The following is a 27,639-nucleotide window of genomic DNA, read 5'->3' as shown; positions in this document are numbered from 1 at the left end:
AGATGGGGCTGTCAGGACAGAGGCTGTCAGTGGTACAGTTGGACTGAATGAATGGACCTGCTGATCTTCGAGGCATTGCTGAAGGCTGCATCAGCAGTTTCCAATTCCTGACCCCTTTAACAATTGACCTCAATCCCTGAATCTAATTGGATAGTGTGGATGTCACCACTGCTACTCTGAGGAGTGCTCTGTTTGTAGGATTAACTGTCAAAGGTTGACAGTTAAACACACACGTATCAATATCAGAGTTACAGGGAAAGGCATAAACCAGGCTTTGGATTTGTCTGAAGAAGATTCCAGATTGTTGGCCTACTGGTTGGCCTCCTTGAACTTCTGACTTGGTAAAGAAAAATGTCGCTAGGCTAAAAAGATATTGAAAAATGTTGAAAAGGTACCTTTTTTGCCAAAGCATCAATTACATATATCTGGTAAAATTTAATTCCAAGGTTACATCAAAGTAATTTCCAGGTTCAAAATATTGTACGAGATATGTGGACGGGTGTATTGCTAAAGACCCAAGGTATTACATATCCTTGGGTCTTTAGCAATACACCCGCAATACCAAGCGGAAAGTCAATTGGATGTCAATCTACCAGTTCACAACATGATGCAATGTGATGCTTGTAGATTGGCTATTGCAATTTTGGATAATTTATGCCTATGATTACATGCCCAAAATAACACCAGCTTGAAAGAGCTTAAACTGCAGAGGCGTGAAGGCCAGAGCTACTCTACAGACTTGCTGTAGGTCACTTGCTGGTGTGTCATGTCACTTGAGGTGATGCTGTTCTCATCAGTTATTACAGGATTCCCTCGGGAGATATCTCCTATTGTGTCCAAGTGGAAATCCACAGTGCTTAGAGTGGGATGACTCAAGCAATAGAAACAACACTGCAATGTCATGGCTGAAAAAAGCCACCTCAGTTCTGCATAACCACAAATGCAACATTGGTGTGTGCCAATGAAAAAATGTGGAAATGTCAGTGCTTTGTCCTAAATTGATTTGAAGTTTTGGATGTGCTGCCTTTTGGGGATTTTTTCAATTACTATTTTTGATATGTCATTTATTCTTTCTTTTCCTGAGAATACAGGCTGCATCAATGTTAGTTTATTTATATTGTTGTTAATCACTTCTACAGCATATTACTAGTCTCCATGTTCAGTTGATGGGTTACTGTTGTAATGCAGGTGTTTTCCTGGCTTTTATACACATGTGGTCATATGAGGTTCAATGTAGTGTAAGTGATGCCTTAACCAGCTGCTTCATTCAAAAGGGCAAAAGATGAAGCTTTTGAAGCAAGCTTTCAACAAGAAAAGTATTCTTACTGTATTAATGGTCTCTCTCTCTCTCTCTCTCTCTCTCTCTCTCTCTCTCTCTCTCTCTCTCTCTCTCTCTCTCTCTCTCTCTCTCTCTCTCTCTCTCTCTCTCTCTCTCTCTCTCCCCCCTCACTCCCACCCTACTGTACAGCTGACTGGAGGTGAGTCATGGAGTCACTGGAGGATGATGGGAAGCCAGTATGGGCGCCCCACGCCACCGACGGGTTCCAGCTGGGCATGATAGTTGACATAGGAGCTGAAGCACTCACCATAGAGCCACTGAACCAGAGGGGCAAGGTGGGTCTCTCTCTCACACACACACACACACACACACACACACACACACACACACACACACACACGCACACGCACACCTTGGGTGTCCATTCAGGTCACTGAAGACCTCAGCTCAAGTTATAAAGGCGGGTGGGGGGTCAGCCATGTTGGTGTCAGTGCTACAGTACTTCATGTGGGTGGGGAGGCCCCTGCAAGAGATGCACTCTCAGCCACAGGTGGCACTCATGAATTGGTTGTTGTTTGCTAACTCGATCCCAACAGCACACGCATGCACGCCACGCAAGCACACACACACACACACACACGCACGCACGCACGCACACAAGCACGCACACGCACACGCACACGCACACGCACACGCACACACACACACACACACACACACAAGCACATGCATACTTGCCCACATTTCTTTCATTATAACGGGAGACTGTACACACAGTAAACATTTCCTTTGTGAGTAGAAAATCAAACAGTCATATAACATGAGATTGGAATTATTCATAAAAGTACCAGTCGAAGTAGAGCACCAGGCAGCACATACTGTACACATTGAAAAAATAAATGCTGTTTAGCTAAATTGCAATTTCAAGGTTGGAAAGGCGTTAACACAATGAGTAAAACGTGAGAAACCTGAGAGAGTGCATGAACAAAATGTGGCGATGCACAGGCACATGAATAAGTAAACAGTGCAGCAGCAGGGGTGCTGATAGTGTTGCCTAGAGGGAGAGCTGGTCATTAGGAGGAGAAGGCCACCTGTTACACCTGAGCCTCCTCATGTCCCCAGTGTGTGTTGTCTTCGCCGAGGAGGCTGCAAGTGGCTGTAATGTTTACAAGAAACACAGACCCTTTCCACAGCAGCCATTTTGAACGCTAAATCCAACTGAAGGTACTGTGATAGTGTTACACAGAAACACCAACACAATGAAACACGCCCAAAAGGTGTTTCATTTACTGTAGGTGTTTCTGTGTGCCACTGTGCCAGCATGGACAGCTCCTGTACAGTCAACGTCATAGTGGAACATAGTAACATTAAATTAAACACACCCAGTTAGGTTATTAGTAATAATAAGTTAATAACCTATAGTGATAACCTAAGTAATAACTCATTACCTTCAGCTGTGTTTACGTGTCAAAATGGCTGCTGTGAAAAATGGTCAATTGCTTTTTCTCCATATCAGGTAACATTGTTGCCATTCTCTGGATGTCTCTAATGCACTGTTGACTACTCACATCACATTTAATCAACAAAACAGAAACACTCAGTTGCTACATCGTTAGAAAATACCTCTGAATTAACATTATAATCAGTAGACGTTGTGTGTTAGGCTTCATTTCATGCCTTTGTGAAAACCTAGAGCCAATCTAGGCAATGAAAGGCTCATTGAGTTTCCTTTATTGTTGAGTTGAGCTCATTAGAGCCTCACGTCAGTATATGACCCTCGATTGGTTCTGCATGGCTGGTGGGTGTACCCACGTTTTTGGGGCATTGCTTTGTCCAGTCCATTAGTTGGGCACACAATATGTTATTTTGTCTGGCAATGTCCCATTTGAGTCACGGTAACAAGCACACAAAGCGTGTTCTGTTTATGCTAGCGTTCCACTTGCCACCAGTAGCTCAGACATGCAAGGATGCACTGCACACACATCATGCACCTCTGTGTATATACACAGCAACGTTGGGGAGAGGAAACATAAGATGCACATGCAAATATGGAAATGCACAAGTGTGAGTGGAGGTGTGCGTGAGGTGGGGGGGGGGGGCAGTGTTAATTTCGTCGACTGAAACTATGACCAAAAAAAACGTCGACTACCTCTTTTCACTGACAAAAACTAATCTAAGCTATGATGACTAAAACTAAGACTAAATATACAATTTCGTCAACGAATAAAAACTAGACTAAAATGTTAGGGACGGACTAGTGCTATTTTCAGCACACAGCTGAGTATAATATTTCAAAACCATCACGGCCGGCCAAAATACATTTTAGTCGACCAAATCAATAATGTTTTGTCAACTAAAACTAGACTAAAACTAAAACATTTCAGATGACTAAAATATGACTAAAACTAAGTGGAATTTTATTCAAAAGACTATGACTGAAGCTACATCAAAATTAACACTGGTGGGGGGCAGTTGGACATTTGGGCAGTTGGAGTTGCTTGCAGACAAAAACGAATCTACACGTTTTTAAGTCATTGTTCTGTGGGCACGCAACACCGTCGTGTTACGGAGTACAAATTAGGCTCTACGCTACTAATAAGCAGGTTGTTTTGGTTGCCTTCTGAAGGTCCTTGTTTAGGTACAGAATCAATAAATACCCTCTGCCTGTTTTCGTCACAGGGGAGGTGCTTGGGTGTTTTCAATAATACAGTGACTCGACTGCTCCCCACAAGATCAGCACAGAGCAACACACACACACACACACACACACACACACACACACACACACACACACACACACACACACACACACACACACACACACACACACACACACACACACACACACACACACACACACACACACACACACACAGGTGCTCAGATCCTGTTGCTCTCCCACCAAATTATTCATCATCCTGCCATGTCTCTCCTTGTTTCTCTCACAGCCGGCTTGTTCCATTGAGTTTATTTCCATTAACTCAGACTCTTGAACAATAGAGCATGAATATCAGTAACTCTTTCAGCTTGTGAAGGTGTAGCGGCAAACATGACTACTGTGATCTTTAACCCTGTAAGGTCAATAATAATAATCATAATAATATTTTTTACAAACTTATACACTTTAAATTTTTACAAATCTCAAAGCTCTACAGGGTTTAAAAACTATGGCATAAAAATAGAAAAAGGTAAAAAAAACAGAAGACCCTACTTGTGGTAAAAAGTAGATTAAAAACAAATTAAATTCAAGGCATAGGGAAAAAAGACCCAAGCTGTAATATCGAAACATCACTTTTAGCTATTTTAATATACATTTTAAAACAGATTTAAAGACCATATTTGCATAGTCAATGGGTCCTATTTCTTATCCTCGCAATTCCATTGGATGAATGTGTTAATTTGTCCGGCCCTTTGGCCATAAACTCACATAATATGTGAACATCCTTTTTTTCGCCATTTTGAATTTTCTGGGGGGGGGACTTGACAAATGTTCTTCTCTTGAAGTCCAAATCACACAAAATGTGCAGGGCAGGTCCATCGGATATGCCTGAAAATAGTTTGAGAAAAGCTAGTCAAAACAATGACCAAATGTTACATGTTGTTATTAAATTATAACATATTATAAGGAAAAACACTTACATTTCTTCGTCAGAGGCCTCCTTCAACAACATGATGGTGAATACAAATATTTGCTTGGGTCTTGCAGGTTTAAATGCAATGAATGATTCATGGAAATGCATTCACGTTTATCTTTTGTCAGACATTTAGACGTTTCTACTGTATGGTTGTGCATGCCCCCCATCTATTCACCATTTGTTTGGTTTCATTACTGTATCTTCCCAAAAGCCATTTTCTGCTTTTCATGTTGCAGACCTTTCTGGCTCCTATGAGCCAAGTCTATCCAGCAGAGGATGACATCAACAAACATGTAGAAGACAACTGTAAGTTACCACCGTTCAAAATGTTACAGTACATTCATATAATAAGGAACAGCCTCCCAAATAATTTACATATTTCGAACAGGGATGAAGATAAATGCATTTGTATTTTGAGTGCACTTTTAATATTGTTTTTCTGTTTGTTGTTTGTTTAGGTTCACTTATGTACCTGAATGAAGCCACTCTCCTCAACAATGTCAGAGTGCGGTACCAGAAAGACCACATTTACGTACGTTTACTTGTCCTTACACACCTCCATGTAGTGTAAACAGTGGACATTGTTGTCCCATTGCATCTTGGGAAGGTAGCAGGATGGAGAACTCTTTCTGAGACAGAAAGAAGATTGCCTGCCTGTCCCTTTCCCTCGGGGGGTAATCGAGTGTCAGGTGGTTATAAGGGGAGGGAAGCTAGCGAGGGGTCACTGAGTGAGTGGCACACCCAGTCAACCCACTTAGGAAATGAGTGACAGATGGCAGAGGGAATATCTCACTAGTTTTAAACAGGTCTCTTGTTTTTTTTTTTTACTTGTGTGTAAGAGAATACTTGTTAGGCAGCTGTATGCTACACGGACACAATACACAGCTAAACAAGGGCATGGCAACCCCTTACCCTCAGGACATGATCCACCCCTACACCCCGTGCTACTCACAGATCGGCTAACACAGGACGTCTGTCCCTCCCTTCTCCACAACACCCTGGCCAACGCTCCAAGCATCCTAATATCTTCTCCCTCCTGGCTCCCAAGCTGTGGAATGACCTTCCCCCTCAGTCAGGACTGCAGACTCACTCCCTGTTTTCCAATGTAGTCTGAAAACGTAGACTCTACCTCACCCGCTCTTATATATCTTCTTGTCACCTATTTGTTGGTACATGTTAGTTATACTATGTGGATGTATGTTGGTTAATTGTTCACATATGTTATGCTATTTAGACATACTGTTTGCTTGACCTAAAATGCTCAAAATGTTATTTAGATATGATTTTGTTTAGATACTAGGTTTGATGTTTCTAGGTCCTAATTACTTTGTAGCACTCGATTGTTTTCTTTGCACGCTACGCTATTTACATGACCATTTAACCTGTCATTTGTTTACTTGGGTTCATGCTATTTATTCTGATCTTGCATTTTGTATGGCACTCTGGACGAGAGCGTCTGCTAAATGCCTGAAATGTAATAGGCTACAATTTGTTTTCTTGTCCATTGATTATAATCATCATAGCATTCTTTAAAAGCTTTAAACCACTCTTCATGATTACTCATTCTTCTATTTGTTTCTTTACAGACATATGTTGCCAACATATTGATAGCTGTGAATCCATACTTTGAGCTCCCCAAATTGTATTCTCCTGAAACCATCAAGTCCTATCATGGAAAGTCCCTGGGCACACTTCCACCTCATGTATATGCTATTGGTGAGAGCATTCAGCTTAATCTCACATGTATAATCACACATAATCAATGTTCATATCTAACTTATGGCGCAAGAAACAACAAGCTACACTAATAATATGACGTATTACTGTAAATCCTGGAAATGCACACAAAAATAAATTGTATATATTTTATTCAAATGTGTCTATACTAAAGGCTCCCCTGAGAATTTGTGAAATTAACTCCAAAGTTTTTTTTTTATAAATGTTGTGCACTAAACAAAATTAACTAAAAATTAATCATATACCGTAATGCCGTTTTATAACATGACATAAGGTCCTTAGCATTACCAGCAGCCAACAGTAAAGCATTCATAATACAGCCAAGATTAATTTGAATTGAACTTAAATCAGATATAACTTTATTTGTTATTCAAGCAACTTAATAAATGCATTTATCTTTCCTCCCTCAGCGGACAAGGCTTACAGGGACATGAAGTTTCTGAAGCTGAGTCAGTCTATCATAGTTTCTGGTGAATCTGGTGCTGGAAAGACTGAAAACACTAAGTTTGTCCTCAGGTATGAACCAATCTATGTCACATAAAGTATACAGTACGGTACTGCATTGCACAATATACAATGTTGTAAATATATTTCCTCTCTATCTAAAATCATGTGTTCTTGACACAAATGAAGCTTTGCACTGTGATTTTCATATTATTACAACACATTATATTAAGCTGTAAAATAGTTTTCAATGCATACTTGTTATAGACAATGTGTCTGCATCCTTGGATGCTTAACCTGTTTTGGTCATTATTGTTACCATGGTCCTTTTACATGTACTAGATATCTGACCACATCATATGGAACCGGTCAAGACATTGATGAAAGAATTGTTGAAGGTAACATATTAACACAATAACCTCCTATCATACATTTTAATATTGAGCTAGTTAGACAGTGAATAAATAACTAAAATGTTCTTTTTCATTTTGAAATCCAGCAAATCCTCTCCTTGAGGCTTTTGGGAACGCAAAGACAGTGCGTAATAATAACAGTAGTCGCTTTGGGAAATTTGTGGAGATCCACTTCAATGAGAAGGTAATGATGCTTTATAAAGAAATATGACCACTATTCCACCGCATTAACTGTGATTGTTAGGCTAGCTTAACTTTATTATCTAGCTCAAATTGTTTCTGCTGCACTACATGCATCCCATTCACAAAACAGGCCACATTAACTACAGTTCCCATAAAAAAATAACAAACGTTTCACAATACACAGAAGATTCACACATTCTAGTCACCACCTATAAAACGATTATATGCTGATTTTATATACAGTATACTGAGAATGTGTGTAAATTGATACAGTTAAATAATGAACACATCTTTAAGACTTTGCTTAAATTAATGATAGAACCTTGGGTTGTACAGCTACATGATATAAGGTAGGCCTACATACTGTAGCTGTACAGCTACCTGAATATAATTTAAGTCCAAATATTGTTTATAATCCTTATCTGTTGCTTTTGTACTCCATAAGCGAGCATCCTGAATTGTAAATGTCTCAAAATCACACTTTTAGCTTACTTTTAAAACATAAATGAATGGAAACAAGGCAAATTCTGCCAATATATTTAAAACTTTGGTTTAGCCTATTTTGCCTACTGTGTAATTTTCTTGGACACAACATATTGGTGACCTATTGATTTGGTGTTTGAGAACTTCCTTTCAAGTTCACTGGGTAATATAGCAAGAATAAAGCCATTTCACTTTCCCCAAAATAAGTACCAGGCCTTGTTCAGTTATATTAGCAGCATTTGCTCTGTTCGTTTATGTGCTAAAAGCCTTTTTCCTCCATGTAGTGAGAGTGAATGGAGAACCTTCTGTTTCCTCAATCACAGAGCACTGCAGAAAAAAGACGGATGCCTGATATATACTTGGCTAGGTTTGCTAAAGTATAAATCAGGCTTAATATAGATGATCGACAATATTTGGACTTGCATCATGCCAAGTAGTTGTACAATGCAACTAAAAGAGTTTCTTTCCTGTGTATATTACTAATCAGAATGCAGTCGTGGGCGGGTTTGTGTCCCACTACCTGCTGGAGAAGTCGAGGATCTGCATGCAGAGTAAAGAGGAGAGGAACTACCACATCTTCTACAGGCTCTGCGCTGGGGCCTCAGAGGATATCAAGAAGAAGTTTCACCTTGATTCTCCTGACAGTTTCAGGGTGAGTGGGCTCACAAGGTCTGCATTCATAAAGAAATGCTGACATATGGCATTTTGACTCAGATTATAGGTTTGGTGATCACAAAATGTTGTAGGCAGAGGAAGGAATAATGGTATTTAATTTTTGACCCAGGATACAGTCAGTTTTTACAAGTTTACAAGTATTGCAGGGGGAATGCTGACATATGATATTTTGACCCAGGATATATCTAGGGTTTGCACACTCAGCCATAATTCTATTAGGTACTATAAGCTGCTGTTGTACAATCATGAATGCACACATGCACAGGTTACAGACACTCACTGAAGACACATTTTAAAAGCTGCAAATAGAAGGGGCTCATGAACACAATGACCTTTATGGCTGATTGACTTCTTTGAAAGAGAAAGTGAGTGTCACCTGAGAATGGCTTTACTCAAGGTACCCACATGCAAACCTTTTAGTTAAATACAGTACTGCACCATATTTTCTGTTACATTGTACCTATTGATTACCTAAATTATATGCTGTTTTCAGATGTGTACTTTTTTTTATAGATCATTTAAAGGTAATCGTGCTACTGCCAGTTAGATGTCGTTAAGTAGTCTTGTCCTGTGCAATTCTGCATGAGCCCACTAGATGTCACACTAGCTTGCTTGCAAGTAGCTTATGTGATACTTATGCATTAAAATATATAATCTAATCAAATTCCCCAGTGAAGTCAGTCCCCCGTCAGTGGCAGTATATTCAGTGGCATATGAACAGAGAGAACAGAGGTTCTTATGCTCTTGTAAACACTCCATAACAACACTTAACAGAACAAATACGCAACCGTGGCCATTGTTTGCAGTTGTTTTGTCACAGCATCATTATATCAAGTCCCTTAGGCGACACCCTCATCAACAGAGGCAATTACCTGACGTATGATTCACATCTAGTCAAGTGTGAAGTCATTTTGGAAGATGACAAAGTAAATCATTTTTTTGATGATGAAAAACAACACAACAAGCCCCCGAAGGTTTCCCCACAAGACGATTACACTGAATTGTGTGTCTGAAATCTGATTATCCAAATATTAATCATGCATCTGTGTTTTTGATGCTTCCCCACTTACAGTATCTGAATCGAGGATGCACCAGATATTTCGCTGATAAGGACTCGGAAAAACAGATTACGCAGAACCGCAAGAGTCCTCAGGTAATTCCATCTTCTGAATCCCATTAACACTTCTGTGCTTTTAATATGTTGTTATTCTTCATAACTTTGTATCACATTTTTCATGTTTTGTTTTATCGTTTGTTTATTTGGGGGGTGTTATTCTGTGATTAATTAATTGCGACTTGGCATGTACAGGCTTGTTTTACATCGTGTTGCATTTGCCAGTGATGTCATGACACTAGTGTGAAACCTAGTATCCTAGTTACTTTGTAGCACTAAATGTTTTTTTTTTTGCACTCTATTTACGTCACTTTTTATCCTGTTGACTAAGGTTCATGCTATTTACTCTGATCAAGTTGCTCTGGATAAGAGAGTCTGGAAGCCTAAATTGTTGAAATTGTAATAAGTGAAACAAAATGGAAAGTGTGATACAATGATGATACAATCATTTCGTGACCAAATATTGAGGTACAGTATAGTATTTGACTGGTACTGGTATTTTGGGCAGATGGTAAAGAATCTAAGAAAATGTTGTACAGGCAAACTGCTTCTATATTTGAAATGCAGTGGGAAAGTGAAATTAAATAAATAAATATAATAAATCCTCATCAAAATGGTTTATGCAAAACAAAAAATACCACGTCTGCACATTTGATGATTTATGTTATATTTGTATATAAGGACATGTTTGCCTTCAGGAAGTGTGCAATTAATCTCACTTTTAGAAACTTTTTCGGAGAATAATTGTGACATTTCACTCCCACGGGGACTCATTATCATGTATTTAAAATTGGAACATTACATACTGTACCTGTTTTAAAGTGATCACTTTGGTAACAGGTTTCTACTCTTCATTACACAGTACGTCCCTCAATCTTAATAAACTATAATAAACCATTTCTTTCACAAGAGTTAAATTAACACTGAGGATTTAACTGTATACAGGCCTACCGTGCAGACTTCCAGGAGCAGTATGTAACATTAGCAGCCCTGGGGATCCACTGTCACCACTTTTTTTTCTCCCAGCTATCAAATCATGGTTTTACCAACAGCCATTTGCATTTGCTCCTTGGAAAGGACACACAGAGTGAATGAACAGTTCTTGGGTCTCCATCATGTTGTTGCAATTGTCTGGTGTATGTTACCATCAGCTTTTCAAAATGAAATTGAAGGGGTTAGTGTCACACGCATGTGGTGAGAACCCAAATGCAGACAGCGACGCGAGTAGTAGGATCAAAAGTGTTTAATACCGGTGGACAACAACATTTCAGACAAACTAAAAACACTCTACAAGGACTGACTGGGGTAACAAGACTGATATACACATGGGGTGATTACAAATGAGATACAGCTGGGGCAAAGAGAAACATAGAACCAAGAAAACTAGACTATGGAACAACATAAACAGAAATACAAGACCTAGATGCTACAATCAATGAGACAAAAGTCTGAGACTGTGACAGTTAGTGGGTGTGGAACCCCTCAGCAGTGAAGCCTTCACTGTGTGTCTGGAAGTGAGCTGAGTATTGAGTATGTCAATATAACATTGCATATGACTAATGAAGTGATTTGTGTATCTCTCCATCCCCTCACATGTCGGTGGTAAATAGGACGATAAGGTGATCTTATGTTTTTTTCTTAGCAGGAAATACTGTTCACTGCTCTTTGTAACGTATAGACATTTTCAACATTCTAAATGGGTCCAAGTTTATTTCCTTTTGCGGTGTGTGTGTGAATATCAGTAGCTGACAGGAAATATACTTGGTCCCCAAGCTGTTGCCTATAGCAACCCAATTCCACTGTCAAGGTGTAATTGTCTTCTTCAGTGTAAACACTGAGATGCTCATATTTTACATGTGGCTGTTTGCAGAGCAAACAGGAAATGAGAGTGCATGCTTCCTCTCTGTCTGCATGGAGGTACACACAGTCCATTCTTCAGGGTTCATTTAACTCAAAGAGTACACAAACGGAACCCATTTGTGCACTCTCAGATTTAAATTAACGCTTTATTGTGTCTATAGAGTGTGAGTGGTGTGAGTGGTGTGTGGGCAGAGCGTAAAATAAAAATATGTTATTTTATGGTTTTCAGTATTTCAAGCTTTAGAATGTCACTGTAAGCCAACCATCACTTAATTGTTGACTAAATTGGGAGAAAAAGGGGGGGGGGGTATTATTGGCTACTGTAAAAAATTAATAAATAAATGTTGACTAAAGTGCTGTTCATTGAAAACAAGATAAATCAGTAAACAATATAAAATTGCTTTAGCTGAAGCGGCGCACACCAGTTGATTCCTGATCATTCCTGATGTGAATGTGTTCTGATGTATCTGAGGTTTTCCAGTGACATTCTACAGCATGTTGCATGTTTTTCCTTTCTGCTTCTCAGCAACACTCCTTATGACCAGCCTAAAGAAAGATCTACACCTTTTCTATGTGTCTTATTATTACACTGTAGCGGAACAGCCTTGCTTGGGACCTGTGTGCTGGACCTGTGTGATGGTGTGTGTGATGGTGGTGGTGTTGGCTCTTTTAACAAGACATCTGTCTGTCTGACTAATCTACTGTACCTTCCCAGCATCTGAAGGCTGGTGCTCTGAAAGACTTTCTTCTTGATGACCTGGGGGACTTCAATAGGATGTGTGGGGCCATGAAGAGGATCGGCCTGGACGACGACGAGAAGCTGGACCTCTTCAGGGTTGTTGCCGGGGTTCTGCACCTTGGCAACATCGACTTTGAGGACACAGGAAGTAGCTCAGGTGAGATACTGTAGCTTTTAAAGCATACCGTATGTGCTAAAAGAGACACAAACAGTAATAACTACACGCCATGAGTGTATTCTGTACATGCACAAACAGACAGACATACACAAACATGTCCAATAAAGAGTTACGTACATTAAAAACATCAAATGACAGTATGTCACATCAGTAATAATAATTCTGAATCTCTCTGTGTCTTTTTCTTTCTATCTCTACTACAGTATATATCACTCTGTCTTTCTTTGTACCTAGAACAGGGCCAAATCCTGAGTGTCAATTTAACCCTTGCAACCTCTAAGCCAGATGTTCAATGTTCAAGGTTCACGTCACCATGTACATTGAAATGCAATGAAATACATGTGCCCTGGCTCTGGCACCCCTTAAAATTATATAAAAACAAAGACATTATCCTTACAGGTCCATTTTTACACGCAAGTGAAATTGACAGTCAAGTTTTTGCAGAGCCAGTATAAATCCGGCTTATGCACCAATCCGGCACATGAACTGAAAGAGAAACAGTGTCCTCCTCTGCACAGCCTCAGTGGGACTTATTAAGAACTGTCAGTGCCAGCGCTGATGCCATCCAGTTATCTTGTTTCATTCTGTAGAAGATACGATAGGTGGTCTCTGTGCCCCCCCATACACTGTAGGGGTCCTGTGTGAAGCTATAGCCAACAAACAGTCATCACCCCCTCAGGCTGATGTACTGTGTAGAGCAATGATGTTCAGTGAACTAAATCCATCTAAAAGTAAGGATCTGGAAGGAGAAGAAAGTTGTTTTATTATGAATGTATTGAGTTTGCAGATTGCACATTGTTAATTTAGGGATGACGTTTATATAATTTTCAATTTGCAATGTGTGTGTGTGTGTGTGTGTGTGTGTGTGTGTGTGTGTGTGTGTGTGCGTGCGTGCGTGTGTGTGTGTGTGTGTGTGTATTCTTCAGGCGGGTGTGTGTTGCATAATCAGTCCGGCCCATCTCTGCAATACTGTGCCGACCTCTTGGGCTTGGACCAGGATGACCTTCAGGTCAGCCTCACCACCAGAATCATGCTGACTACAGCAGGGGGCGCCAAAGGAACAGTAATCAAGTAAGAACAGTGGCATGCATAGTAGTTAGTGCATATCGATCCCATTTGATGAGAGCTGTTGACAAGCAGCAATTTTCACTTGTCTGACCCACTTTGGTGGAAAAGCTGTTGCCAGTTAAGACGACTTACAAATCAATAACTCACATTGACTCTTTGCATGCTCTTTGACAATGTGTTTGTGGAAAGGGACTAAATAGCAATTTGCTGGTCTGTGGCAGATGAATTGTACAGAAACCTCTCAATTCCTCAAGCCCCATTCTTTGGTTTCTGACACAATGCTTTGCAGAGCCAACCTTTATTTAAGGAGGCACCGTAACCACTTTCAGCCTGGCCTTCGGCGTGTACATGGCGAAAATTAGCAAGAATGATCGAAAATGATCTTCCTACAAGCTCACAACACATCACTTGCATGAGCAATCGCAAACCAATCTGCATGAGCTTGAGCTTGCAGATTGGCTCTTTTCACTGCATGACACCGTTGTACTACACAGTATAACAGGGCTTAAGTGGTTAAGATGGTGATAGCATTAAAATGACACTGGCATTGACTTGGCAGTTGGCACAGTGACTGCTGTCCTTATCTGGAGGTCATTGTGCACCGTGGTAAGACCTCTTTATGGAGATTGCACTAGAGGGCAAAGCCTGAGATTGTATTAAGCCTGTTACATTTTGGATTAAACAGGGAATTAGTAAATGGAGAATATCACACAAATGAGATTATTTCAATGTACAATTTAGGCATTTACTGTAGCAGACGCTCATATCCAGAGTGCAAGATTGGAGTAAGCAGCATGAGCCCTTGTCAACAAACAGTGTCAAGTAAATAGAAAGCTAAGAAAAACAGCTTCAGTAAGTGCTACTAAGTAACTAGGATACCAGGTAAACATCAAACCTAGTAGGTGTCTTAGGATCTTAATAACGTACCTACTTATCCTAGCGCCAGCATACACTGTACAGTACACCTCCTCTATGTTCATAACATAAATGTCACATTCACATGGGCATATGGTTTATGACTTGAACACTGCTACTCACTTACAGTGTCCCTCAGCTATTTAAGTTGTATAATGACGGTACAATCTGAATACGGTATGAAAGATTTGGGGTAACATGAGATTGTTTTGAGGTCTTCTTTTGATAATTACTTCCTTCATTACGGGTTCCCGATCCCGACACGTTTTCCTACAGTTTAGAGTAACGGGTAGTCATTTCTTGGATCAAAACAAGGAATATACAGTAGGGTGCAGTACAATGATAGTGGGTGGTGTGTGGCGTTTGAATGATGGGGCCAGGTTTAGCGGATGAATATTTCAGGAAGGCCAGATGCTGGCCCGGGCCTGGAAGTGTTTTCTCCACATAAATTATGCAGACTTTATCCGAGGAGACTGGAGGGAATGGCTGCAGTACAGTACGGGGCCTGGTGCCTGGAGAGCAGGTGGGGAGGGAGAGGGGGCTGGGCTCTGTCATGAAACCCCACAATGATCCAGCCTACCCTGTGGAGGTCGAGGATAGAGAAGGGGGGTTGGGTGTGGTGGTAGTGGTAATTGCTCATTCGGGTTTAGTCAGTAACCCTGCTCATATACAGTACTGTAAAGGCTTTGTATATGAAGTATATAACCCAGTGATTCTCAACCCTTGTCATTTCAAGGATCCCTAGTTTGATATGCATTAGATTTGACCAGTGGTTCTCAAACTTTTCCATGTCAAGGACCCCCAAAATTATATGTATTTGGCTGCGGACCCCCCCCCCCCCCCCCATCTCAAAAATATTTTGAGATGGGGGGCACTCATAACGCGGCTATGAGTTGTATGTCTGCTATTTTTGAATAGCCAAAGTATAAAATATGGATAAAGTGGTTCATATGATTGTGACCTGGTACCCCCCCAAGGATCACCGGGGGTCCCCAGACCCCACTTTGAGAGCCAATGGATTAGACCATAGACCCCCATTTGGTACCATTCTTTTTTTTTTGTATATCTCTGAAACCCCTATATACAGTACTCTGTATAAAATCCTCAGTGTTAATTTAACTCTGAGAGAGTGCGAATGGAAACCTGTTTCCTTTGGTTCCAGGTGTACACTCTCTGAGTTACAGACCCATGTGGTCCCCGGAAACCGACTTTGAGAAACTGTGGTATAAACCATGGGTAAAATAAACAAAACTTTGTGAGGATTTGAAGGGTAAATGAATGGCCTTAAATGCTCTTTGTGGTTTTCCTGCATTATTGATGAGAATGTACATTACAGTATATTGTATTTTTCTAAATAGGTGGGTTTTGAGGGGTGGTGAGGATGGGGGCCTGTTTGATGTGGTTAGGGAGTGTGTTTTGTTAATGCACTGTGAGCAAGTCACTTCTGAGAAAATAACCACACTTTAGTCCTTCACTTTGCGTCGGGCCGTACTATAGCATCGCACTGTTCTGCAGTTATTTCATCACTTGCTCTCAATGCATAATTCCTTATGTACAACCAAAAAAAAGCATAGATAAATGGACTATTCAAAATAACGTGGTTAAAGGCCTGCCATTGCTTAAAATGGACTTGCAGTCTTTACAGTGGACTTGCTGAGTTGAACTCCAGTGCCCTGTGGGATCTGCACTCGGTTCATACATTGAACCCCGCTGAATAATTGAAGCAAAATGGTGTTAAAGAGACATTAGAGATTCAAGCAGGGTTCAGGGGTCCATATCCAGTTTTAATGTCTCACCTTCGTCTCAGAATCCCTAATTTAAAAGTGCTCACCCAGCTATAATGTAAAGATCAGTAGGAGAAACAAAGGTGTGTTCATCCTATTCTGCAAGAACTATAACTTTTACTTACTTTAACACGGAAGCATGTAAAAGTAAGGAAAAGAAGTAAGTACTGTAAGTGTGTCCCAATTTCAGATTGACTTGCAAATGCTCCACTTTGTCTGTCTCCCCAGGGTGCCTCTGAGGGTGGAACAAGCAAACAATGCCCGTGACGCCCTGGCCAAAGCCGTGTACAGCTGCCTGTTTGATCATGTGGTCAGAAGGGTCAACCAATGCTTCCCATTTGAGAGTTCCTCCAACTTCATTGGAGTGCTGGACATCGCTGGTTTTGGTAATGAGTTTTGACTTAGTGAAAAATAATTACGGTAACCAAACCAAGGGGGAACATTTGAGCTCATGTAACTCTCCAGATGGTGTAATGTTTTCCCATACAGTAAAAAAGGATTTGAGATAATATCATATGAGTTTCAACCTATTCAAACATTGGTCAAAACTGTATTTGGAAGTATATTTTTAGAAAGGGGATATATGTAATGGTTGTTGTTGTTTAAATTTGCATGTATTTTAAAACATAGGTAATACATTTGTTTTTGTATGGGTTCAGTGTAGAACAATCCAGTGTTGTTTTATTACTTTAGATTGTTCATCTTGTTTACAACAGACTGTCGAGTTCAAACAGACTCTTGTCTCTTCCTGCACTTATGTTTAAGTACCCTAAATTGCATCCACAGTGTTCACTTCAATTCACTCGAGAAAATAATATCCATGTGACTGCATATATTAGCGCACACCTAATACTAAATTGGCTTTCTGGAAATCGATCATAATTATTTAAAAAAATCAACCCGTCTTCTGTTTTTCTATCCCCTCAGAGTATTTTGAACACAACAGCTTTGAGCAGTTTTGTATCAACTATTGCAATGAGAAACTGCAGCAGTTCTTCAACGAGCGCATTCTCAAGGAGGTGGGTGCAGCAAAAACATGAATTAAGCTAATTTAGCATGCTTGGTCTGAGTAGCTTAGTAGACCTGCTGCAAGCGGTGCCACTCACGCAATCTTTTACCAGCCTTGAGTAAGTGGCGGCCGCACTCTGAAACTCATTCTGTTTTTCTGTGGCTGTCTTGTTCTATTTGTTAGTCTCTCTCTCTCTCTCCCTCTCTCTCTCTCTCTCTCTCTCTCTCTCTCTCTCTCTCTCTCTCTCTCTCTCTTTCTCTCTCGCGCTCCTGCTCTCTTGCTTTCCTGCTCTCTGCTCTTATTAGAATGATAATTTCTCAAGGGACACAGCAAGGCTTGCTTCTTTCCTGTGATCTCTTGCTTTATGCGTTTCCAAGGTCTCCAATTAAACTGCCACATTTCTAATCTCAGCCACTTTCTTATGTGTCTAAAGTGCCGTCTGTTTGAAGTAGAACAAAGATGTATTTATTTTTTATTTTGAGGTGTAGGGAGCCTGTGTGTAAGTGTGTAATATCCCGGAGCCAAGTCAAACAGATTTTATTATTTTTTTTTCATAGAATCAAACGTTTTTTACAAGAAGGTGCACAATGCTTGTTCATGGTCTTGATTGTTGACGTGTAGTTTTGTGTCTAGGAGCAAGAGCTGTATCAAAAGGAGGGACTTGGAGTAAACGAAGTTCATTATGTCGATAACCAGGACTGCATAGGTAGGTGTTGCTGTGAGCTGCCTCTCTGTTGTCTATAACAGGTCCCTGTTGTGCTCACTGAGCTTGAAGCTACAGTGTGGGCGAAATTACCAACTGTACCCGTCAAAGATAATACACCGTAACATCAAACCAACACCTTTTTGATTTCACTAGTCATCAGGGCACTACGGTAGGCGAGTCCCGAGAGAGCTCACTGTTTCACGCTGTGAAATCGAGTCACTGAGAGAACAGAGGTACAGAGAGGCTGATATAGATTAGATCTGCCCACGGAGTGAACAGGATGCCTGAACTAGTTGGTTTTCTTAAGGGACTGAAAGAGGAGTGTGTGTGTGTGTGTGTGTGTGTGTGTGTGTGTGTGTGTGTGTGTGTGTGTGTGTGTGTGTGTGTGTGTGTGTGTGTGTGTGTGTGCGCACGCACACACATGTGGGCATGTGTGTGCGCACGCATACGCGCACGTGTGAGTGTGTCATTGTGTGCACACACTTGTGTGTTTGCCCATATCTAAAGGCTGACATGGAGGCAGTATTGGGTGGTTTTTACCATGGCAGAGAACCACTGAGTGACATTCGGGCACATCATTAAGCTGAAGTGATGTCTTTGAGGACTCATTGAATATGAAACCAAATGACAGAGATGCAGGCGTCTCTGTGGAGCCCTTCTTGCCACAGACGTGCCGAGAATGATGGAAGCATACTGTCATATCACCCCCCGTGGCAGTCATTTGAGCTATTCTTCTTGCCCGGGGCCATTCATCAGGTGAAAATACACCTGTCAGATCGATGGGAATACTAGCTTCTCATTATCCAGAATGTTGACATATCTGTGTATCTAAAGGGAGCATGCGTAATGGCCATTTGTGGGTTCTATGTCTACTTTTGTCCCACTGTAAAGTAGGCGAAACAATGCCCCCTCCCGTGGTTTGTGTTGTTTGTCTCGAATCCTCCAACGAATGGTTTGAAGTAGTCAGTGCGGGAAGGTGAAGTGGTTTGATTTGTATTTCAAACACTGTGATTATTCAGGTGTGAGGTTAACTGACAGCCATGAATAACATTTATGACTTGCAAATGACCATTTGCCCGGACATTAATTCAGTCATCAATCTGCGGGATTTATGCACAGATGCTTGTTCATGCAAATTTCTCTGAGGTCCTTGCTATCAGCCAGGTCATATTCTAAATTCAAAGCATCGTATGAATAATTCAAAAAATACAGCTAAATTAACATCCGGATGAACATATACTGTGCCTGAATATTCACGATCAGACACAAACAATGCGCCGTGGAAATTTCCAATACTTAACATGTTTTTGCAAAATGGTAAAAACATGGTAAGTGGCATCTCAATGCAACATTCAAGAGAGACTCAAATTTTATGAAGACGTTTTCTCCCGATTCCCTGAAATTCCCTTTTGTTGGATACTATTGCACAAAAATATACATACAACATTCAAAATGTTGCTATATTTGCCACTTTACGAATAAAACAAGTTCCATCTTCGAATGCTCATAAATATAAGTAGGAATTACAATACGCAATATTTACACTGTACAATTTATAATTTGTCATGATAATAACTGAAACAGCTTAACCCATTAATACCGGGAATGCATCTATGTCATTTTAGATGACCGTGGCTATTCAAAAATAGCAGATCTACAAGCTATGAGCTATGAGCTTGTAGATCTGCTATTTTTGAAAAATCTTGAACATTTGTGCAAATCTTTGAATATATATATTTATTTTTAAAGCAAACATTTTTTTTACTCAAATCTTTGCTTCTGGGGGGGTCCCTGGAACAACATATTTTGAGTTGGGGGGGTCCGCGGCCCTGGGGGGGGGGGGTTAGGATTTAGAAGACGTTTGCAGAATCACCAGAAGCAAAGATTTGAGTTACAATCGCTTTAAAAGTATATATATATTCAAAGATTTGTAAAAAAAAATCACGATCTTTCCAAAAAATAGCAGCTATACTGAGCTTGTAGATCTGCTATTTTTTGAATAGCCAAATAAATCTAAAAATGACAGATGCTTTCACGGTCTTATTGGGTTAAACATGGCTGCTTTGCATGATTAATGAAATGAGTTGACGTTATCTGTAGACCTGGTGGAGGCGAAGCTGGTGGGTGTCCTGGATATTTTGGATGAAGAGAACCGTCTACCTCAGGCCAGCGACCAGCACTTCGCCTTGGCTGTACACAGCAAGCACAAAGACCACTTCAGACTGACCGTGAGAATTATCTCTCTCTCTCTCTCTCTCTCTTTCTCTCACTATCTCTCTCCCAGTGGTGGAAAAAGTACTCACGTTTTTTACTTTTTAAAAGTATCAATACTGCAATGTAGAAATACTCTGTTACAAGTAGAAGTCCGGAATTCTAAATTTACTTGAGTAAAAGTACAAAAAGTATTGGTTTCAAAATGTACTTAAAGTAAGTACTCATTGTGCAGAATGTCCCATTTCACAAGTTTTCAAATGTATAAAATGTATTAAAAATATTTTCAAAATAGCAGATCTACAAGCTCACAATGCATCGCAACGCATTGTGGGCTTGCAGATCTGCTATTTTCGAATTGCCAAAATGTATATAGGGCTGAAGTGGTTAATGTATGTTTTCAAGTAATTGTAGTGGAGTAAAAGTAAAAGTACAGAAAATTGGAAATACTCCAGTAAAGTAAAAAATACCTCAAAAGTGTACTTAAGCACAGTACTTGAGTAAATGTACTTAGTTACTTTACACCACTGCGCTCTCCGTCTCCCTCTCTTTCTCTGTGTCTATCTCTTTCTTTCTCTCTCTCTCTTTGGCTACCTGCCACTCTTTCTCTTTCTTTTTATATCCTCTCAATCTGTCTCTTTCTTTACCTCTGTCTCTTTCTTTCTTTTAGCCACTCATTCTTTATCTCAATCGATTTATTCTCCCTTTCTCATCGTTCGCATACAATGAGGTCTGAGAGTTGTTTGGCTGTCATTGTGATCATTGTATGTACCGTCACTTTCTTCGCTGATGACGTAGGACCCCAGGCCCTCCCTCTATCTCCATCTCTTTGTAGCTATTGTTCCTTCGCTCATGGTACGTTCTTCAGCCAAGCGTGAAATCCTTTTTTAAATGAGTCTTGACATCGATTCAAGACCGAATACGGGAGCTGGCTGCCTGTGACCACATTCTGTGGACGGAGATTAATTGTGTAATTTTTTTAAAAAGCGCACTATTCTTTACATTTAATGCACACAACACTTAGCCTGGAAACCAGACGAATCTGCCAGTGCTAAAGTACTACTGTACTGTCAATAGCAGTATAAATATATAAATATAGTCATGCCAGGCTACACAAAACTATTAGTCATTGTCTGAACAGTTTCTAAGTAAAGCGGTGTACTAAAATATGTGCAAAAATGTTTACACACCAAGAGAAACTGAATGAATTGAATGAATGTCTGCTCTGCTTTATTAAAGATAGTCTTAAAAATGAATTCAGGGGTGACTTGTAATATACTTTGTCTCTTTAACTAAGTGGTCTAATTTGTTAATATTACTTCAGTAGAACTGCAGAATTGTAATAAACTTGATTATTCATGCAGGCAAAAGCATTTAATAACTGTAAATTAGATTGCTTTTTTGGTTCTCATAATGTGTGTGTTGTATATCCCATAAACCTTTTGTAATAGATTAGTAATAGTTCTACTTCATGGGTGATTATCCCAAACAATCCCCATTCTTAAGAGGGATATGAGGACCAAATAATCTACTCTTGGGTTTCTGATTGATAGATTGATAGAAAATGACACACATCTCAGCACTGAAGTGAAATAAATCTCTCGTATCATTTCTTGTCACGTCACTCAGGTCCCCAGGAAGTCAAAACTGGCCGTTCACAGGAATGTCCGGGACGATGAAGGATTCATCATCAGGCATTTTGCTGGAGCGGTGTGCTATGAAACGGTAATTATAGCCGAGATTGTATTGATGAATTCTTAACCACTTAAACCCTATACTTAGTTGACCGGAGACCCCCAGGGCTCTATCCATGGCCCACTCCTTTTTCTCCTCTACACCAAATCTGAAAATAGCTGATCTACATTGCGTCGCAACACGACATGTTGAGTCCAAAATGATATATATATATATTTTTTTTTTAATTGAAAGTTTGTGTGTGTGTGTGTGTGTGTGTGTGTGTGTGTGTGTGTGTGTGTGTGTTTTCGTGTGTGTCCTTAGACCCGGTTCGTAGAGAAGAATAACGACGCCCTCCACATGTCCTTGGAGTGCCTGGTGAGCGAGTCGAAGGACAAGTTTGTTCGAGAACTGTTTGAGAACTCGAACAATGCCAAGGACTCCAAACTGAAGGCTGGCAAACTGGGCTTTATCAGCGTTGGAAACAAGTTCAAGGTGAGAGAGAGCACACAGGTCTTGGATGATCAAGTTGTCTTGTTTTATGGTTGGAACCTTTATTTTGTTTGACATTTAAAGGAATACTTCAACCACAAATCTAAATTATTCACCCTGTGTTGCCTTGAATTCCTAGATAATTGTCTCCGCCAGGCCGAAAGGCATGGCGAGAGAGTATGTTTTACCCCCTGTCCGTCAGTCCGTGTGTGTGTGTGTGTGTCCGTCCGTCCGTCATTCTGTCATTTTGTGTACAGCTAATCTCTGGCACCGTTGGCTTGATGGCAGTGAAACTGTGAACACACACTCCCTGGATGCCAGAGCAGAACCTCTGCCCCACATTTTTCACATGGGCCTGTTATAGCGCCACCAGGAGGCCGCTTTTTGCAAAACACATTTTTGGACAGTACTCCTACAGATTTTGGCCAAAAATCCCACCAATCGGTACACAGTATATCTATAGTCATTAAAAGAAACGGCTCATTTCAGATTTCTCATATTCCATCCTGATTGGCAAAAACTGACTTTCAAAGTTTGCAGGAGTACTCCGCCTCGAACAAAATGCCTCAAATCATTAACACAGCATGCCATTTCCGTGACATTTTGCACACACATTCCCATTAGGCCGAGGAAGAAATGCCATTTGAAAATGTTCAAATCAGCCTCATGGTGGCGCTGTAACAGGCCGATTCGTGTTTTTACCTATAACTGCACCGATCAGTGTAAAACTTTGTATGCACACTCTATAGAGGCCAAGGAAAAACCTTTTCCCTGCATTTTTCACATTTGCCTTTTATAGCGCCACCAGGAGGCAGACTTATGTAAAACACATTTTTTGATATTAAGCCTTCAGATTTGATCCAAATTTCGCGTAAATCGGTACACATGATCTTTATAGTCATGTGATCAAGACGGATCTGTTTGATTTTTCATATTCCATCCTGATTGGCTAACATTGACATGTAATATTTGCCCGTTTTGAACATAATGCCGCAAATCATGAACGCCACGTCCGATTGTGGTGAAACTTTGAATGCACATTTGCACTACGTTGAGGAACAAATGCCACCCTTTTAACATTGGCCTGTTATAGCGCCACCAGCAGGTCAAATTTTGCAAAACACATTTTTAGAACAACATTTCTCAAATCATGCATGCAGTGTCCGATTGCTGTGCACGGCCTAGGAATAAATGGCACCCTTTTCACATTGGCCTATTATAGCGCCACCAGGAGGCCATAATAACCTACCTGACCTGGCGGAGACTTGTGCTCCGAGGAGCACTTTTTCTAGTTGTGTTTTTTTCTCGCATGACTCCACAGTGATCAAAGAAGTTAACTGGGGCCAAGTTTAGCAAGAGCAGAACTATAGCAAAACTACCTTTTATAAACTCTTGTGCAGTATAATCCAAGGTTCAAAAATGCTTTGTATTGGTAGCGTTTTTGCTCAAATCTTACAATTAGAAACAGTCCCATGCACAAACGAGTAGTTTGTGAGTTTTTCCTGACGATTAATTGTCTCTCAAATAATTGCGATTAACGTGTTTTGAGCTGGTAGATCTGCTATTTCCACATTTTTTGTATTTCTTTGAAAATATACATGGAAATGATTATGGCGATTATGACATTAATGCAAAATAGTTTTGCGATTATCTCAAATAATTGTGATTAGGCTATTATGTGATAATTGTGACAGGCCTAGTAGTGAGCCTGGGTGAGCGAGTGTGTTTCAACATGAGCTGAGTTCAAGCACATGCACTGGCCCGGGCTCGAGACTTGGCCCCCGTTACCTTCAATTCTTCAAGCATTTTTTCTGTTTTTGGATTCTTCGTTCACTGTGTGGAGGCATGCAAAAAAAAACAACAACAAACAAACAAACACAAATCTGCAGGAGTTCAAGGTAACACACTTGGCTTAAAGCAGGGGTTTTCAACCGATTGTGAACCAGGGACCACCACCCTGACTAAGAATCAACATGTTGTGTTGTCTATAATGCATTAATCAGCTTATGGCAATCCGGTGCACTTTCCCTTCTTGAGATTCTAACTCCATTTTCTGTGGAAGTTCTTGACCTCCTACTTCCCAGTAACTGATAACATTGACGCTGTGATGATCATCTTAGCTCACCAGATCATTTAGTGAGCTGTTTCTCAACTAGTGGTCGATGGACCGCTAGTGGTCCATGGAATGATTACGGGTGTCTGTAATTTTCTTACTTGAACCTTGGCCTGTACATATTCTTCAAGTATGCCAGCATACTGTCACAGAGTTACGTAGTTATAAATGCATTTTGCTTTTTCTGTAAGCTCTGGGAATTCTGCCTGACAACTCATTCAGAACTTCACAAGGGACTGTGATTCATTCATGTGCCTCTGACTGAGTCTGTGGACATGGCAATGAGCTGATCCTCTTTTGTAGTTGTTAAGCTTAAAGTACTTTTGGAATTGAGAATTGGAATTGAAAGTTACAAAAGTTTCTCCAAAATGAAAATAATGGGGAAAAAAAAACACTTTCCTACATTACTGAATGCATGATCAGGGACCACATGCAATACCTCCACGGACCACCAGTGGTCCACGGACCACCAGTTGAAAACAGTGTTTGACTGTACTGTACAGTGTGTTGTTGGAATGTTGAGTAATGAGTAATGTTATCATGTCAGACTTGTTGTTGAACCAAGTACAATACATTTGTCCTGAACAAAGAACATACTGTACTGCACTATGCAGATGAAACATTTGTGTGGAGTCTTTCAAACGTACAGTAGGCTGTATCTCAAAGTGCATTACAGAGCTGAAAAGAGGCTCCAGACAATAGCAAGAAAACCACAGCCACTGGGTTCTTTAACCACATAATCCCGACTGTCATATGACAAATAGCAGCAAAATACGAGCTACAACTTGTGACTTGTTGTGAGCTTATGAATTAGTTATGTTTTTATCAATATTTTCTTTCACCTAAAATGACATGACAAAATAGGGACACCAGGTTGAGAATTCTGTATTATTATTTGTTGTTTGATGAGTTGTTTTTTCCTCTATAAATATAAAACCCTGTTTCACAACAAAGGGCAACATTTTTGTGTTGCTTTTACTGTAATACCACATAAAAAAATATTCCTTTTCTTTATTTGCTCACAGACTCAACTGAATCTGCTCTTGGAGAAGCTTCGCAGCACAGTGAGTAACGTCCAATGTTTATTCTGAGGAGTTTGAACTTTAACATTTGAAATGTGTTGAAAATCAAACAAATCACGTTAATCACTGAGTACATTGAAAGTATTTGTCTTTGAAATTCCATAAGATGGAAGCAATATAGTAATGTAGCAGAAGCTGCAATTTCGATGCGGGCTACAGAGATGACAGATCAAGATACAGCATGAATGGACATTGTAATACTCATAACAAGAGGCTTTATTAACTCTTTTCCTGCCATTGACGAGATTTTTTTTTTTTTTACGTTTTTCTCCGCATGGCTCAGCCAGCCGTCGACGAGATTGACGAGATTTTTTTAATTTTTTTAATTTTTGCTTTTTAATTTTTTTGTTTATCACAAAGGAAGCAGGAGATAACGCGATGCGAAGATTTTCTGCTCCATTCACTTCAATGTCAAAAAATAAACGGAGACAATGGAAGGGGGTAGATTGTGTATACTCTAGCAGTTAAAGAGTTAAGAGTAAGACAGTAAGATGCATGTTGTGATCGTTATTTCTCTGTGTTTAAAGGGAGCAAGTTTCATCCGCTGTGTGAAACCCAACCTGAAAATGGTCAGTCACCAATTTGAAGGAGCCCAGATCCTGTCTCAACTGCAGTGCTCAGGTATGTAGCGTGTGTCAGAGAATAAGCAGACATATGGTATCTGTGCATATATACTGTGCATCATCCCTAGTGCTCAGGATAGATATAGTGGGCACTTGTACCCAATGGTGTGGAGACTTATTTCTAGCTGGCTGTCCCTATTGTGTCTCTGTGCACGGTGCTGAAATGATCGAATCCTTCCTCTTTCTTTCAATTCAAAGGTGCTTTATTGACATGGGAAACATTTACATTGCCAAAGCGAGTGTGACCTGTTATGTTGAAGTATGTTAAAAACACCCAGAAAGAATTTGAAAACAGGACAAAAAAACTGTTTAGGCACGTAAAAGCGATGGGTGGGTCACCCACGTAAAAGTGATGGGTGGGTCACCCATTTTAACATACTCCCCTAATGGGTCTCTGATGTCTTGGTCCAGTTGGCAGGTAATTAGAAAGTGCAGCTTTGTTTTCCACCCCATTGTGTGCCTTCTCTTGGGAACCAGGGCTGCCTGTAGCTCTCTCTCTCTCTCTCTCTCTCTCTCTCTCTCTCTCTCTCTCTCTCTCTCTCTCTCTCTCTCTCTCTCTCTCTCTCTCTCTCTCTCTCTCTCTCTCTCTCTCTCTCTCTCTCTCTCTCTCTCTCTCTCTCTCTCTCTCTCTCTCTCTCTCTCTCTCTCTCTCTCTCTCTCTGTTTCTACTCGTGTCCTGCGGGTCCAACACAAATCACACACAAGCGAGCGGTTTAAAGTTGGCTGCAGGCGGGAGCAGGCGGTCAAAAATAAACTCTCCCGGGTGTGGGTGGAAGTGGAACACACACATTGCAAGAGCGGCCGGTAATGGTCAGAAATCCAGGTGGAGCGGGTTTAAGAAAACAGTCACACGCACAACTCCATCTCCATCGCACAACTGTGTCACTTGCTGAAAAGAACAGATCTTAAAGCTAACTAGAAAAAGTGCTCCTCGGAGGACAAGTCTCCGCCAGCGGACTTGGGAATGTTGGGAATGTTCTACTTCTTATGTTCTAATTCTTACAAAAAATAGAACATGTTACTGTGTCATAGTAACATGACACAAGTGTCCTATCCGTCCTGTCTGTATAAGTGTCCTATCCGTCCTGTCTGTATAAGTGTCCTATCCGTCCTGTCTGTATAAGTGTCCTATCCGTCCTGTCTGTATAAGTGTCCTATCCGTCCTGTCTGTATAAGTGTCCTATCCGTCCTGTCTGTAAGTGTCCTATCCGTCCTGTCTATG

At 40.5% G+C, this 27,639-nt stretch overlaps 1 protein-coding gene across 2 annotated transcripts in view; it reads left to right on the top strand.

Annotated features, from left to right (window-relative positions):
- myo6b (myosin VIb) overlaps positions 1-27,639 on the top strand; it is a 52,533-nt gene that overhangs the window by 3,953 nt on the left and 20,941 nt on the right. For both annotated transcript variants that reach the window (XM_084044288.1, XM_084044287.1), the window contains exons 2-20: positions 1,469-1,614; positions 5,151-5,220; positions 5,373-5,446; positions 6,501-6,630; positions 7,062-7,167; positions 7,438-7,493; positions 7,595-7,692; positions 8,662-8,826; positions 9,922-10,002; positions 12,539-12,719; positions 13,667-13,811; positions 16,736-16,893; positions 17,435-17,526; positions 18,150-18,222; positions 20,323-20,450; positions 22,063-22,158; positions 22,432-22,602; positions 25,738-25,776; positions 26,322-26,415. In XM_084044288.1, coding sequence (XP_083900414.1) covers positions 1,486-1,614; positions 5,151-5,220; positions 5,373-5,446; positions 6,501-6,630; positions 7,062-7,167; positions 7,438-7,493; positions 7,595-7,692; positions 8,662-8,826; positions 9,922-10,002; positions 12,539-12,719; positions 13,667-13,811; positions 16,736-16,893; positions 17,435-17,526; positions 18,150-18,222; positions 20,323-20,450; positions 22,063-22,158; positions 22,432-22,602; positions 25,738-25,776; positions 26,322-26,415 — 2,086 coding nt within the window. In that variant the 5' untranslated portion in view covers positions 1,469-1,485. The remainder of the gene's footprint in view (positions 1-1,468; positions 1,615-5,150; positions 5,221-5,372; positions 5,447-6,500; positions 6,631-7,061; positions 7,168-7,437; positions 7,494-7,594; positions 7,693-8,661; positions 8,827-9,921; positions 10,003-12,538; positions 12,720-13,666; positions 13,812-16,735; positions 16,894-17,434; positions 17,527-18,149; positions 18,223-20,322; positions 20,451-22,062; positions 22,159-22,431; positions 22,603-25,737; positions 25,777-26,321; positions 26,416-27,639) is intronic.

The sequence above is a fragment of the Gymnoscopelus microlampas genome (genome assembly GCF_963454915.1).
Source record: "Gymnoscopelus microlampas genome assembly, chromosome: 20".
Classification (NCBI taxonomy): domain Eukaryota; kingdom Metazoa; phylum Chordata; class Actinopteri; order Myctophiformes; family Myctophidae; genus Gymnoscopelus; species Gymnoscopelus microlampas.
The sequence above is the reverse complement of the archived record's forward strand: the minus strand, read 5'-3'. Positions and strand labels throughout refer to the sequence as shown.